Here is a 14,823-nt window from a genome sequence, read left to right on the forward strand (position 1 = left end):
CCAATCATCCACTATAATCAGAGTCGGCTCATTACCATTGATGCCCTGGTAAACAAAAGTTAGGTGGTATAATTATTAATTTTAGTATAGCATAAAACATTATTAAAAATAAAATTTTCAATTTTTTTAATAAACTATTACATAATTGAAATAACTTATATTAACATTTAGACCGAATATTATACTTCATATAGTTCAAAAAGATGTGTGTATTAGAGTTTTCATACATATTAAGAAAACATTTTAAATTTGAATATAAATGCATTTTTTTGTGATTATCTATTTTCCTCAATTTTACATCAATAAAAATTCGACAATTTCTGAAGCAAGCATCTTAATGAAAATAAAGGGTATATTAGTAAAATTTAGACCCTAAAATATTAAATTTGGAGTGGGCTCTAAGGCGGTGGTGGCTTGTGATGGCCTCCATACTAAGGGTCTGACTGGTTCAAACGTAACGATTGCGGTTGCGGGAGTTTGCGGATGCGGATGGTTGCGGTTTCTAGCGGTTCTAAGAGATTTGTACGACTGGTTTTGCGGTTAGAAATTGGTGCGTTTGTGGGATACTTATGACTAGTTAACTACCAAATGCAGCAGCGGTTAAATAATAAATTAATAATATTTACATTTGTATAATTATAAAAATATAAAAAATTATAAAATTATAATAAATATAAAAATTATATTTAGAAAGTTATAGTTTTAAATTTTAAAAATTATAGAAAATATTTTTATTTTAAATTTTATAATATTAATTAAAATGTAATAGATATATTTTAGTATTTTTATAATTTCAGTTTAAATTTTTTATTGAATATTTTTATTTTTTGAATTTATATTGTTTTTTAAAAAAATTATCCTCCCGCAACCGTTCGCAACCGCAAACGCTAGTTGGAACCAGCTTTTGAATTTATGAGGTTTATAGCGGTTTGGGGGATTGTTGCAAAACGCCAACAATCGCTACCTACCGCAAAAGTTGCGTTTACGGGTGACAGCGGAGAAACCAATCACACCCTAAATCAACAGCGACTATAATTACAAGTTCAGACAAAACAAATAACTCCAAAGATTAGAAAAAGATCAACTTAAACTCGTCAAAAACAAAAACAAAAATAAACCCCAACAATTGAGTTATGCGTGGAAGCATATTACAAAATACAAAAAAAAAATTGGTCTTTTCTTTTCAAAATAAAAGCCTAAAAATACATGAAACAACAGAAGCAGCTACAGAAAGAAAAGTCAACTTATGTTTTCCGGTTGCTGGGACCAAGTTTAACATCAATAAAAAGGAACCCAATCTGGAGAAACATTCAATGGGGCTTATCCTAATTAAGAATATTAGCTAGTCCATCTTCATCTTGAGATTTGACAAGTGGGACTCTGCCCAATTTGCTCCATCTCCCAACTTTTCTTTGAGGCGACCTTCTCATGCCTTGGTACATATTCCTATATTTTGAACCAAAAAAGAAACAGTTTGAAACAAATTTTAATTAAATATAGTCGTAAATAAATTAAAAGGAGAAAATAACCTCAAGTTTCTTGACAAGGTCTTTTGCAGAAGGAGCAGAAACAATGATATGACGAGCAGTTGGTGTAATGAAACCTTCTTCCACTGCTTTGTCTATGAACGATAACAATGAATTGTAGTATCCTTCCACATTCAATAGTCCCACCTTCGCATTCGTTTTTACATTATACAATCATTGGATATAATTCATTAATTATGAATTTTTATAAACAATGTAATATAAATGGAGGCGAAATGATTACTGGTTTATCATGGATTCCAAGCTGTGCCCAAGTGATTACTTCAAGAAGCTCTTCAAGTGTACCATATCCACCTACGTATATATAGTATCTTCCATTAGTTCTCATTTACTAATCAAAATTTAGATAGAGATTAGGAGTTTCGTTAGTACAACGTAAAAAAAACGGTAAGAAATTGTAGTAAACGTGATGTTAATAAGATAATTTTTACGTTTACCACTCTTTTGGTATCATTATTCATGTTTATCACCATTAAAAAGACATTTTTAAAAATATTTTCTTCATTAATTGGTAAAATACTCTTATACAATTGTTCTATATATATAATAAATAATTATTTAAATAAATAAATAAAAAAAATAAATAATAAAAATATTTTTTGAAAATGTTTTCGAATTATACTTTTTCAAATTCAAACTTTTTTATAATTTTTTTTTTGAATTTTTTTTCAAAATTTCTTTTGAAACTATTTTTAAAATTTTTAAATTTTTTTAAGTATTTATTTATATATTTATTATAATCCTAAACATCACATTCTAAAAATTTTACCTCACCTCTCAACTCTAAACCATAAGTCTAGATTAATTAGCTCTAAGGTTATAAATGTTTTTTTACCCTTCGTTAAAAGTGATAGTAAAAATGATCAGTGTAAACATGAAAATTGGTATTATGTGGTATTTTTGATAATTTTTCATGTTAATAATAAAATTTGCACGTTGGCACCATCTTTTTACCATGTTACGGAATGGTAACACGAGATGGCAGACGGTCTGCCAGTACAATATTGCTAATCAAAACAATAATACATTAAAAATGTGGATAAGAAAAATAAAGGAACCAACCAGGCAAAGCAATAAAAGCATCAGAGTGCTTAGCCATTTCAGCTTTCCTTTGGTGCATGTCTGCTACTGCCTTCACTTCTCCCACTGTCTCGCCTGTTATCTTTATTCGCATATACAATTTACAAATTATTATTATTGTTGTAGCCATCCAGCACCACTTGTGTGTGACTTATGTATATTCCAAAACAAAATGACAAAAAGTCTTACACACTCACGCCACTTGTTTTATGGTATCCATATCCTCCCAGAAAAATTTATTTTGCAATTTGTGAATCTGATAACTTATTCGACTGTAATTTACAAATCCAATTTTAGCTATATGCAATCATACGTTTGATCATCTCCAATGATGCTCTATAATTTCCACTAAAATAGATAGAGTTGGTTTTGTTCTAACGGTTAACTCTATAATAGAGTGGAATATAGAAGAATTTTATGGAGTAGAAACAGGTCCGGTCCGTTGGTTTTTGGCGCCTAAAGCCCAATCCAACTATAAAAACATTTCACCTAAAAAACGAAGTTGAGTTTTGAACCCTGCCCTTTTGGTTAGACTAATAGCAGTGTCAACCACTACACTACAACTAACTTTAGAAATTTTTCTGCCCTATAAATATATAATATAATTTGGCGCCTAAAGCATGGGTTTTACCTGCTTTAGCCCAGGGCCGGCCCTGAGTAGAAAAACAACATTACTCTATATTCCACTCTATTATAGAGTAATTTTATTATAGAGTTAACCATCGGAACAAAACTAACTCTATATTAGAGTTACTAGTGAAATTATGGAGCTGAGATGCCCTTAGCCCATTACGTTGTGAGAAAGGATACGTGTAATGATGATTTAGTCTTTCGAGATGGTTGTCTTATATTTATCACTTTGACCCCTTTCGTAGAAAGCTAATCATATTTTGGGCAACATATTGGTGACATTAATTTTATTGTTTTAAATAACTCAAAAGCTCTAAAATAAGTAATTAACTACACTTGAAAACTGTTTTTTTAACAAAAATAAAAGATAAAGGAAATATGAAAATATCACTACCCAATAAATTGCGGGCATTTTGTCTCAATTGAAACCCTCTATGATATAAGACAAATATGCGATACATGTCTAAAGATAACATTTCTGAGTCTGAGGTTGATGTATATATTCTATTATCTACCACCAATTTGTCGAAATTCTTTATTTGTTGTATGAAAAGTGGCAAAAACCAATAATATTATTTTGGAGTTATATTTCGGACGTACCTCTTTTGGCATTAGTGTCTTGGGGATAACCCTGTAGACAGTAACAAGACAAAACAGTTAGTTTAAAAAAATAAACGTCACAAATACTACTACACGTATGCTAAGATTCTATCTTTTAATAATTGTTACATTTTAAACTTTAATGACTGGAGAAAACTGAAACTAAAAAAATGTAGAAAGCTAACCCGATGACATGGCGACCTCCATTGTAAACAGCTTGAGAAATCAAACCCATTAAACCAATGCTCCCTCCACCATAGACAAGATCGATATTTTTTGATACCTAGGAAATAAACATTTGGTTTTAGTAGTTGTTGTCATAGTTAACTAGTAAATACCACAACTGTCGGTAAAAGAGAGAAAAAATCACACACGTAACAGTGGATAAAGATATTGTAGAAAAAACCTTTAAATGCGGAAACTCCATAATCACATTTTTGGTAAGAGTACTTATGAAAGTACATGAAAAAGATGGTAAGAAAGTATGAGCGTTCCAATCACAATTCAACTAAAATAATTTTGAATGTCATCCCTTTTTATTTTCTAAGCTTTGGAACTATACTTTTACCAGTGACCACAGTATGCACAAACTGACGATGATATTCTTCCGAATAAAAACCATCTAAAGAAAGATAATGGGCAATTATAATTAATATGAATAGTTGACTCCACTAACTCTAAATGGCTAAAATGATTTAGTGAAGACATGTTATTGAGTAAACCCAACTTTTTGTTTTGGTGGTAAATGTAAATTTATAATTTATTTGACATGCAACGTGCGATATTCAAAACAATATCAATATAGATCCATTAGTCTTCTCTCTGCCATCGCCATTCCTAAGGATTCCACCGTCACTCTATTTTTCAGTATAAAATATAATTTACAGTAAAAATACTTTAATATTATTATATTTTTCACTCTATAATATAATGAAAAATATGTTTATTCTAAATATAGAGTAACTTTTTTTTGTTCATCACTCTATTTTTTACTCTAAAATATAGTATCATTGGAGCAAACTCAAACTCTATTATAGAATTACTCTATTTTAAGTAAAAAATAGAATAAACCGTTGGAGATGGTCTAAAATACACCGAGTATTGTTCGTGTGTTTGAGTGAATACAAGGTGATTAAGAAATGGTATAAGCTATCTGTATTGTTTTGCTTTTAGTTTGTTTTGATAAATGCCAATTTAATAGCAATATAGAGTTAACTAAAATGAGCCATGAAAAATCTGAAATAGAAGGAATATCATGTGGTTTTGGTTTCCACCGTTTCAAAATCTGAGACATGAGTCTTCCTAAAGACTTGGAATTCCAAAGGTTTTCAAACCGAGAGAAGAAAAAACAGACTTTTTAGGGTTGCTCATAAACTGTGACAAAAAGATAAACAGTTTAATCTCCAGATTCAAAGCTACTTTTCTTGTATATACAAAACGAAGAACTAAGAAAAACAAATAATAAAGAACAAGATTCTAAAGAAAAGAAAGAAGAAGAGAACAAGAAAGAAAGAACTTGGAATGTTTACCAGTTCGGCTCCGAGTTCGATAGCAGCATCTCTGTAACTGGTTTTATTACCAGCACTACTTCCACAAAACACACATATTTTCTTGAACTTTGGTTCAACTTCCATCTCTTTATCTTTTTTTTCTTTCCAGTACACAGTTTTGTTTTTAATATATTGAAAGAAGAATCTCTTTCTCGTTGTGTGTTGGTGTGAATGTTCTTTGTACATACATATAGAAAATTAGAGGGTGGGGTAATATGCCCTAGCTCATACGCTTCCTAATAGTAATATCTTCAAAATAAACTTTTAAAATAAATTAATAATAAATATTGGCTACATGACTTTGACATATTTTTTTTCTTCCTAAAACATTAGTTTGACACTCTCACAATAAATATTTAAATAGATAAAAAATACTCGAAGAAAAAAAAAATACTTAGACCACCTAAAATGACACTTCATTTTTTCCTCTATAATTTAATCTAAAACAGAATAACTCGTTAAATATAGAAGAACTTCACTTTTTCATTCCAAAAATAAAATAAAAAATGATATTTTTTTATATTTCACACTATAATAAACTATTTCTGTTATAAAATAAATACCGTTGGAGTAAAAGTTACTTTATAATAGAGTTATTTTTTTAAAAAATATTCTATTTTATAGTAAATTATAGAGGGAAAATTTGAGTGGTGCCATTGGAAATATTCTAAATATTTTTTTATTTGTTATGTTATATGCAGATAAAGAATTTCCATTTACGCCGTTCAACAAAACTAAATAAAATAATTACAATGTACTGACTTGTCTTTGATAAAAGGTTCACATTCATAATATCACATTTGTATTTATTATTATCACAAAGTACCTATGTGTGGACAAGGTGGATGACATATGTTTCGTAATTGACGACTGCTTTCTGATGCGAACAATTAAGATATTAATTTTTGATAGAAGGGGACTCAAGTATCCACTAGTAAAAATCTTACGCATAGTCACGACCACTTACAAACTGTGGCAATGTAAGCCAAAAACCGTGGCTTTTTGATTAGAAGCAACGATTCTATGTCGAGAAAATACCGTAGCTATAATTTCGTGGGAAAGAAAAACCGTGGTTTTATGTTTTTAACCACTATCGTTTTGTGGCTACTATAGCCACGATTTGATATTTTTACCATGGGTAGACTCAGCCACGATAAAAGCCACTGTTTTTTGCATGGCATTCTTTAGCCACGGTACGGGTTAGTGTAGTGGCTACTTTAGCCACAGTATTGTCGTGGCTTGTCTTAACCTTGTTTTCCAGTAGTTAATGCTCTAGCCACTATTTTTTCTTAAATAGTTTTCATTTTGATTACCAAATTCAATTGCCAATAAAACTAAATCAGTTACTAATTCAATCCTAAAACACAATTTAAAACATAACAGAAATGATATTAATAAAGAGTTGGTTTACAAAAGCTAAACATAAAAAGATAAATATCAAACAAGAGGATTCAGTCTTAAGAACAAAAGGAAGAGAGTTTTAAGGATGGTACATAAATCAAAAGATGCTAAACATGCATCTAAAAGCCATTGGCTTGGAAAGGCTGAGAGCAGAAGGGTGTTAAGCCTGAGTAGAAGGGACTTGTTGCTGAGGAGTAGCTTGAGGTCGAAGTGTTTGGATGAGCACATTGATTGCAGCCATTGTTGTTGAGACATTCTCCTTTATTGTTGCCACATCCTCCTTTAGTGAACTCACATTAGCAGTCACACTTTGCAAGTTTGTCTCAATTCCACTCACACGCAACTCGAGCTCCAGGTTGCGGGAAAGAGAAGCTGGGACTCTTGCAGATGGCGCATGTTCCCTATACTGGGCACTGCCGACTCCATAGACATGCCCTCTCTTTCCCTTAGCATTCTGAGAGCAAAGGTAAAGCAGATTCAATCAAAATCAACACCACATACAACATTGTAAATAAGAGGCTTTCATTTAACTCCTAATTCCAGTTCCAGAGACAACAAAACTGTCAAGAAAAAATACTTGATATTTTAATTGGAACCTAAGTCTATAGAGAAAACAGACAATTAGCAGTAATAACTCCAAGTAGAACTAAACATAACAGATTAAAACAAAGCACAAGACAACAGATTGAAAACATACCTTCAGATAAGCTTGGTTTAACAAGACACGTGAAGGAGCTGAGGTTGCTGATGGGCTCTGTGGTGATCCATCAGTGTTAGAGAGCTGTGTGGCTTCCATCTCAGCTTTAGTAACTAGTTCTTCAGCACGATAGTCCACAAAAGTCCCATCCTTGTTTGTGTATGTCTTCCTTACAAGGTCTGTGTAGGATGGAAGTTCACCAGTCTCAGTCGTCTGCAAAAAAGAAAAAGAAAATTAGTTAGGGAACAGGGGAAAATAAAGACAAGGGAAAATACCATGTTGTATTCGATTCTTGCAAAACCAACAGGTCTAGCATTTTGCTTGTGTACTCCTTTACCCACTGTGTCAGACTTGCGGCTCTTAGCAGCTTTCTTGCTCTTCTTCTTGGCTGGTTCTGTGGTCCAATACTCCATAAGTGTAGTCCAGTCCTTCTCATTGATATACTTTGGCTGCTTGTTTTTCCTCTTCTTCGTGCTTATCCTTTCACCAATCGATGTCCATGTTTCCTTTTTCCACAGCGCATACACCAAGTCATTAAACTGAGGCTCCCAGTAGAAATTTTGCTACAACAGGAAAACAATATAGTTAGTGGTTGTCAAAGAACCATTTTAGAGGCATATTAAGTAAGTAAATCAGTTACCACAAACGTCTGCCACCATGAATCCCTCCTTTCGTCAGAGACAGACCTCCAACTCTTCCAAGGCCCCATGTAGTATCCTTGCCATGTTGCGCGGATGAAAGCACCCACTGATGGGTCGATAGAGAACCTAAAGAGACAAGAAACATCAGAGACATCAGAGACAATCCTAAACAAATAAGAAGCCTAAAAATCTATGACAGTAATACAATGAAACAATTAGCTTACCATAAAGCTCCATTGAGTTTATCTGGATGGAGGTGTGGCTGGGATATCCTAGCAGGAGCATTGAACATGGCATTGAGAGACATTTGCGGATAGCTATTTGAACGAGAGGATGAAGCTTGTCCGTTTGAAGCCACTCCCGTGGCACCAGGTGGCATTGGAGGAGACATAGGAGATGTCCCTGGTCCTCTTCTTGAGGTCATATGCAGTTAACAAAAGAAAAAGTTAAAGTGTGTAAGTTAAATCAAAACATAATCAAACAACTCTAACACAGAGAAGAGAAACAAAATCAAAAACCCGAATCAAACAAGTCTAACACAGAGAAGAGAAACAACCCTAACAATTATGAGACAATGAAAAGAACAAACTGAGACAGCGACTAAACTGAAACCCTATATCGAACAACTCTAACACAGAGAAAAAAAAACCCTGATCTAACAACTATGAGACATAGAATCAAAACAAAATCGAGATTTAAGTAGAGAAAAAGAAACCCTAAATCGATGCTGTTAAACTAAACAAGGAAGAAAAAACCATAAATCAAAGAGAATAAACCTAATCTAAAAAACCCTTATTCGAAACCCTAGAACATCAAATCGAATCGAGAATCGAAGGGTTTCGGGTTCGAGTTAAAAGAAGAGAGATAGAGAGTTACCTGGAGAAATGTTAGAGGGAGAGGGGGGAATCGGAGACGGTGAGACTTGAAATCGGAGAAGACGATACACGGGAGAGAGTTTCGAAGAGTTTGCTTCTTTTTTTCTAAGTGTTGAGAGTGAAGGGGAAAATCGAAATAAAACCCTTCTTACGCAGCCACGAAAATACAGTGTCAAACTGTGGCTTAATTTTAATAATAACCGCGAACTGAAAAACAATTGGAGCCAAAACCGAATAAATTGGAGCCAAACCATTTTGGTTACCAAAATTTCGTACTAGCCACGACCTTCCCACGATAAAACCATGGCTAAGTTTTAATATCAACCGCCAAACAAAAAATAATTGGAGCCAAACCATTTGGTTTTGGGCAATTTCCACATAGCCACGGTCTAGCCACGAAATTAGCGTGGCTATCTTTAAAAACCCGATACCACAAACATCTAACCCCTAAACTATAACCCCAAACCCTTTTCCATCAGCCTTCTACTCATCTCCGAACCCTTTTCCATCAACATTCAACTCAGACAACGACTACAATTCACATTTTACAATATATTTTACATCATATAATTTTTTTTAACAATCTTACAACATATTTCACAACCATACAACATATTTTACAACCCAGAACATATTTTAGATCATATAAGTTTTTTTAAGCAATCTTACAACTTATTTTACGACATATTTTACAACCTTACCTCAGTAGAATATATTAGGCTACTCTGAATCACCGTCTGAATCATCGTCTGCTCCATCTACCTCTGCATCGGATACATACTCATTGTTTGGAGGATTCACCGGAGCAATATCACAATCAGACACATCGTCAACAACATGAGTTTCCACCCGTAATAATGAACTTTCAGCAACTTGGTCACGCCTATCATCTTGCCACGCAGTTAGAGCAATTTCTGACGTTTCTCGGATTCCTCGGGGAATAATTTTTGCACATGCCCACCAGTCATCGCCTGAATGTCGACGTACCCGTGGATAAGGAATAAAACATGCTTGATCACAATTACCTGTTCATGACATAATAACATCATAGACATCAAATCTCAAAAAACAATATATATATATATTTCAGTTACCTCGTAATACAAAAAGATCATATTTTGCATATTGCCTGCGTGGTGAGACATCAACAAGACCAGATAAATTTCTTCTCATACCGTGATTTTCTAAACATTTAAAAACCATGACTTTCAAGCCAACATCACCATGATACTCCACCATCATGTTCTCCTGTATGAGGCCATAGTAGTCCATATCATTGGTTCCAGGGACACAAACACCATAATGTTGAGTTTTCCTATTTTGACCGTGGTTATGAGTGTGAAAAGTGTATCCACGTGTGTGATATATTGGCAAGGACCTATAACTACGCCTAGGACCTTGTACAAAATCCAACATCCACATAGGAAATGTGTAAAACTGAGTTGCATCATTAATATGCAATACAATAACATTATTGTGAATTAGAAGTTATATTATATAAATCGTGGAACTCGATAATATTAATACAGTAAAACTCACGTAGTCTTTGCACCACTCATCAAACTTTGTGTCTTTCGCTTTCTGCACTGCAGTTGGACTAATATCAGGAACACTTAGCGTCATATACTCTTCAAACATCCTGCAGACATTAAATTTTTTATAATGTAACTATCAATAAGAACTTTTATAATTTATTTCATAATATTAAACTACCTTTCATATGGAGCAAATGTTTCACAGTTGAACATCAGAAATGTCTGAAGGACAATGTTATCTTCATCATTCAACCAACCTGTTGAGCATTGACCACTGATTCTCCCTTCATGGTAAAACAAAGGTGGTACATCCGGATAATTGTACGAGAAACGAATATCATTCGGACCTTCTGGAATGCTCATGATTTCAGGATGCCCAAAAAAATTTGAGGAGGCCCTTGAAATCTCCTCGTTTATCCATTGTGCAATTATCGAACCAGCAATGTGTGCTTTGTTTTTGACCATCTTTTTCAAATGGTACATGTATCTTTCAAATACATACATCCACCTAAAATGGACGGGACCACCTAAGGCTACCTCATCTGGAAGGTGCATAAGAAGATGTTCTATAACATCAAAAAATGATGGAGGAAATATCTTTTCCAAGTTACAAAGCTTCACACCGATAGTTGCCTTTAAAAGACCAACATCTGATTTTTTCAAAATCTTCGAGGAGATATCTCGGAAAAAGAGGGCAATATTTGTAAAAAAAAACCATTATAGTTATAACATCGATTATAGTAAATTTAAAAATGATACAATAAAGAAATACCTTGAATTGCAGTGTGAACATTTTTCAGAAGGAGTTCAGCGAACGCAAACGGATATAGTCGTTCCATTATGACATGACAATCATGACTTTTTAGTCCATGTAGCTTTAAATTGCTTTCATCAATACATCAACTAAATTTGGAGGCGTATCCATCGGGAAATTTTATGTTATTTTTCAGCCACATAAGAAATTGACGTTTTGCCTCATTTGACAGTCTGAATATTGGCACGGGCATCGTTCCATCCTCTTTCATCTCTAAATCCCGTCTTTTGCATAGTCCTGGAAGATCCAATCTGCTTATGATGTTGTCCTTTGTCTTTCCAGGAGCATTTAACACCGTGTTCGTCAGGTTATCAAAGACGTTTTTCTCAATGTGCATGAAATCAAGGTTATGCCGAAGAAGATGATTTTCCCAATACGGTAACTCCCAGAAGATACTCTTCTTTACCCAATTGTGAATAACTTCGTAGCCAGATATTGTCTTCGATGGGTTATCGTGTCCATTCCCTCCACATTCAACATATTTTGATAAACCTTGTATATTATTTATCCTTTCACGTAGTATTTCTTCTCCGGTCAACCACGGTGGAGGAGGATCTACAACTGTTTTTTCCGTCTAAATGCTTGAGAGTTTTTCCTGTAAGGATGATCTGCATCTAAGAACCTTTGGTGGCAATCAAACCAACTATGTTTCCGTCCATTAGCTAACAAGAATGCACCAGTCTCATCTTGACAATATGGGCATGCCAACCGACCATGAGTTGTCCAACCTGAAGCATGCCATACGTTGGAAAATCGCTTATCGTCCACATCAACACTGCTCGCATTATGAAACTTTCTTTCCTTGAAATATCATATGCTTCCACACCATACTTCCGTAAACTCTGTAATTCTTCAATTAACGGCTGAAGGTAAATATCTAAGCTTTTCCTTGGATGTTTAGGCCCAGGAATTAGCACCGAAAGGTAAAAGAATTCTCTTTTCATACACATTCCCGGAGGTAAATTGTATGGAGTTACAATAACGGGCCAAAAGGAATGTGCTTCGCCATTCATACCAATCGGATTAAACCCATCTGTTGATAAGCATAGATAAATGTTCCGGCTTTCAGCAGCAAATGCGGGATATACCTCATTAAAGTGTTGCCAGGCTATGGCATCAGATGGGTGATGCAATTCGCCCTCCGAAGTCACATGTTCCTTATGACACCGCATATTGGAAGCTGACTCCTCGAGTTGGTATAGACGTTTCAGACGATCTGCAATAGGCAGGTAAAACATTCTCTGTGTTGGTTTCTTTTTCCCTTTTCTATTGTTCGGGTAGTAGCGATCTTCATTATAAAACCGACAACGTTCCAACTTCGCATCTTCTCCTTCCCAAAATAACATACAATTCTTCACACAGACATCAATCTTCTGTACGGGTAACCCAAGCGCTCGAGTCAGTTTCTTTGTCTCGTAATACGTTGCTGGAGCTTTATTTGGCTGTGAAAGCATACTTCTAAATACTTCAGATATCTCATCTACACAAGCTTCCGCCAAATTATAATATGTCTTCACTTTCATCATCCGCGAAGCAAGAGACAAGTAAGATATTCCGTCTGCGCAACCTTCGTTGAGAGGTTGAGTGGCTGCTTCAAATGCTTCAAAAACACTATCACGATATGGCTCTGCTACGTTCGTCTCTTCTATAGGTTCCGACATGTATGGTGGCGCAATGTCTGCTTGTACTTCTGGAATACCTTGATAGTGATCTTCATGAGCATTCCAAGTAGGATTCTCCCACATCGCCTCTTCACTTGCCGAATGATTCGCCCCGGAACTCTCACCAACATCGTAGAATTTTTCTCCATGACTCGTCCAAACATAATAATTTCCCTTAAAACCGTATAAGACTAGATGTCTTGCGACAACTTTTGCATCCCGCTGCTTCCCATTTTTGCATCGAGCACACAGACACAATAAAGTTTGTCGCTCCTTGTAATCTGCTTGATTACAGGCAAATTGAATAAATGCATCAATCCCTCCGAGAAACACTTCTGAAACGGAATTACTTTCAGGATCAATCCTTTGTTCCATCCATTCCCTCGACTCAAAGTAGAAAAACATGATTTTGTTTAGAAAATTTGAGAGGACATCGAAAGTTCTTAACGTTTCACCTGTGAGAAGTTTATATATTACAACGTAACCACGCTTTAGCCACTAAAGAATCGTGGCTTTTGAAAAATATCACTGCCAATCGAATAATTCTCTGACTCGCACTGCTTAAAGCACATCTCAGCCACAGAACAGCCATGAACAAACCGTGGCTATATTACATTTGGTCAATACGATTGGACATAGCACTACTATTTCATTGTCGGCACATAAAAACAAGACATAGCCACGGTATTATTTAGTGACTAAATCGTGGCTAGCCCTTTACCCACGAAAACTTGGTGGCTGTATCGTGGCTATCCTAGCCACGCTTCTTATTCGTGGTTTATTCGTGGCTTTGTTTTGGGTTTTCCGTGGGTAATATTGCTTCGTGGCTGTTACGTGGCGTTTGCGTGGCTTTTTTTTCCTAGCCACGGTTTTTTAGTGGCAATACCGTGGCTATGCGTCAGATTTTTACTAGTGATCAAACAATCAAATCGAACAACAAACTGAACAGAACAAACAAAATAACAGTGGTTAATGCTTAACAATCAAACGAGGCTAAGATGATCTCCACCAATGAACCTTATTTTGAGGGTAGATGATTTTCAAAATGAGTATTTGAAACTGAGTTGTTCCAAATATAAACATTAAATAATAAATATTTTTTAAATGTTATTGTATATTACATGTTAGTCTTCAGCTTTAATAATAATTAATTAGAAACACCATTTTTTTATAAATAAATAATCAATACACATTAAAAATGGAAAACATAATATTTATAATTCATATATAGATATCGAATAAAATGGTTAAATTACATATGCATAATATGTATATTTCTCATAATAATATTATATATTAATAATTTTGACTTTAACACATCTATATGTTTTATGTACTAATAATAATATACATGTAAAGATATATTTAAAAATTTAAGTGAAATATAACTATAAAAATTAAAATGATGCAAAATTAGTATTAGTAGAATTATAGGTAAGTTATAAAATCTCAAAATTCGAGAATTTGAAGGTATGTTGAAGAGTAAAAAATTTCAAAATTTGAAAGTTTAAGAATCTGTTGGAAATGCTTTAACAAAACAAAGTTGAGTATAGTATTTAAAATCAAATAATAATTAACAAATTTGGAGTACATATAATAAAATTAAATTAGTTTTAGGCTATGCTACATTTCTTTTTGGAAAAGTGAAGCAAAAATTTACCAATAAAACAGTTTAACTCAACGAAGAGTTTAAAGGAGTCCTCCACGATTCTTCAACGAATAAGTCTTGGAACATGTATTGGGGCTATTGGGATTCAGAGCCGGTCTTAGAATTTGAAAGGCCGGATGCAAA

The 14,823-nt window shown here is 34.0% G+C and overlaps 3 protein-coding genes across 3 annotated transcripts; all 3 read right to left on the minus strand.

Annotated features, from left to right (window-relative positions):
- Positions 1-1,067: 1,067 nt before the first annotated feature.
- LOC106396898 (cytokinin riboside 5'-monophosphate phosphoribohydrolase LOG1) lies at positions 1,068-5,663 on the minus strand. The gene is made up of 7 exons (XM_013837405.3): positions 5,387-5,663; positions 4,043-4,140; positions 3,858-3,888; positions 2,610-2,709; positions 1,771-1,841; positions 1,530-1,673; positions 1,068-1,446 (listed from the first exon to the last, which is right to left on the minus strand). Exons 1-7 carry the CDS (start codon positions 5,591-5,593, stop codon positions 1,354-1,356), a joined length of 744 nt encoding a protein of 247 aa, XP_013692859.2. The 5' UTR covers positions 5,594-5,663; the 3' UTR covers positions 1,068-1,353.
- Positions 5,664-6,775: 1,112 nt separating this feature from the next.
- LOC106396897 lies at positions 6,776-14,787 on the minus strand. The gene is made up of 6 exons (XM_022700590.2): positions 14,692-14,787; positions 8,371-10,046; positions 8,146-8,272; positions 7,781-8,068; positions 7,506-7,718; positions 6,776-7,262 (listed from the first exon to the last, which is right to left on the minus strand). Exons 2-6 carry the CDS (start codon positions 8,568-8,570, stop codon positions 6,969-6,971), a joined length of 1,122 nt encoding a protein of 373 aa, XP_022556311.2. The 5' UTR covers positions 8,571-10,046; positions 14,692-14,787; the 3' UTR covers positions 6,776-6,968.
- On the minus strand, positions 10,054-14,692 carry LOC106392909. Its single transcript, XM_022700589.2, has 2 exons — positions 10,735-14,692; positions 10,054-10,660 (listed from the first exon to the last, which is right to left on the minus strand). Exon 1 carries the CDS (start codon positions 13,434-13,436, stop codon positions 12,033-12,035), a length of 1,404 nt encoding a protein of 467 aa, XP_022556310.1. The 5' UTR covers positions 13,437-14,692; the 3' UTR covers positions 10,054-10,660; positions 10,735-12,032.
- Positions 14,788-14,823: the final 36 nt, after the last annotated feature.

The sequence above is a fragment of the Brassica napus genome, chromosome C4 (genome assembly GCF_020379485.1).
Source record: "Brassica napus cultivar Da-Ae chromosome C4, Da-Ae, whole genome shotgun sequence".
In the NCBI taxonomy this organism is placed as follows: Eukaryota; Viridiplantae; Streptophyta; class Magnoliopsida; order Brassicales; family Brassicaceae; genus Brassica; species Brassica napus.

Bases quoted from the DNA above. Each gene is read 5' to 3' on its own strand.
- LOC106396898 (XM_013837405.3), bottom strand. From the start codon at position 5,593: ATGTACAAAGAACATTCACACCAACACACAACGAGAAAGAGATTCTTC. The intron at 2,710-3,857 runs GTACGTCCGAAA...ATGCGAATAAAG, and splicing joins AGACACTAATGCCAAAAGAG to ATAACAGGCGAGACAGTGGG. The intron at 1,447-1,529 runs GTTATTTTCTCC...TTCAAAATATAG, and splicing joins ACCTTGTCAAGAAACTTGAG to GAATATGTACCAAGGCATGA.
- LOC106396897 (XM_022700590.2), bottom strand. From the start codon at position 8,570: ATGACCTCAAGAAGAGGACCAGGGACATCTCCTATGTCTCCTCCAATG. The intron at 8,069-8,145 runs GTAACTGATTTA...TTCCTGTTGTAG, and splicing joins CATGGTGGCAGACGTTTGTG to CAAAATTTCTACTGGGAGCC. The intron at 7,263-7,505 runs GTATGTTTTCAA...CTTTGCTCTCAG, and splicing joins TAAACCAAGCTTATCTGAAG to AATGCTAAGGGAAAGAGAGG.
- LOC106392909 (XM_022700589.2), bottom strand. From the start codon at position 13,436: ATGTTTTTCTACTTTGAGTCGAGGGAATGGATGGAACAAAGGATTGAT.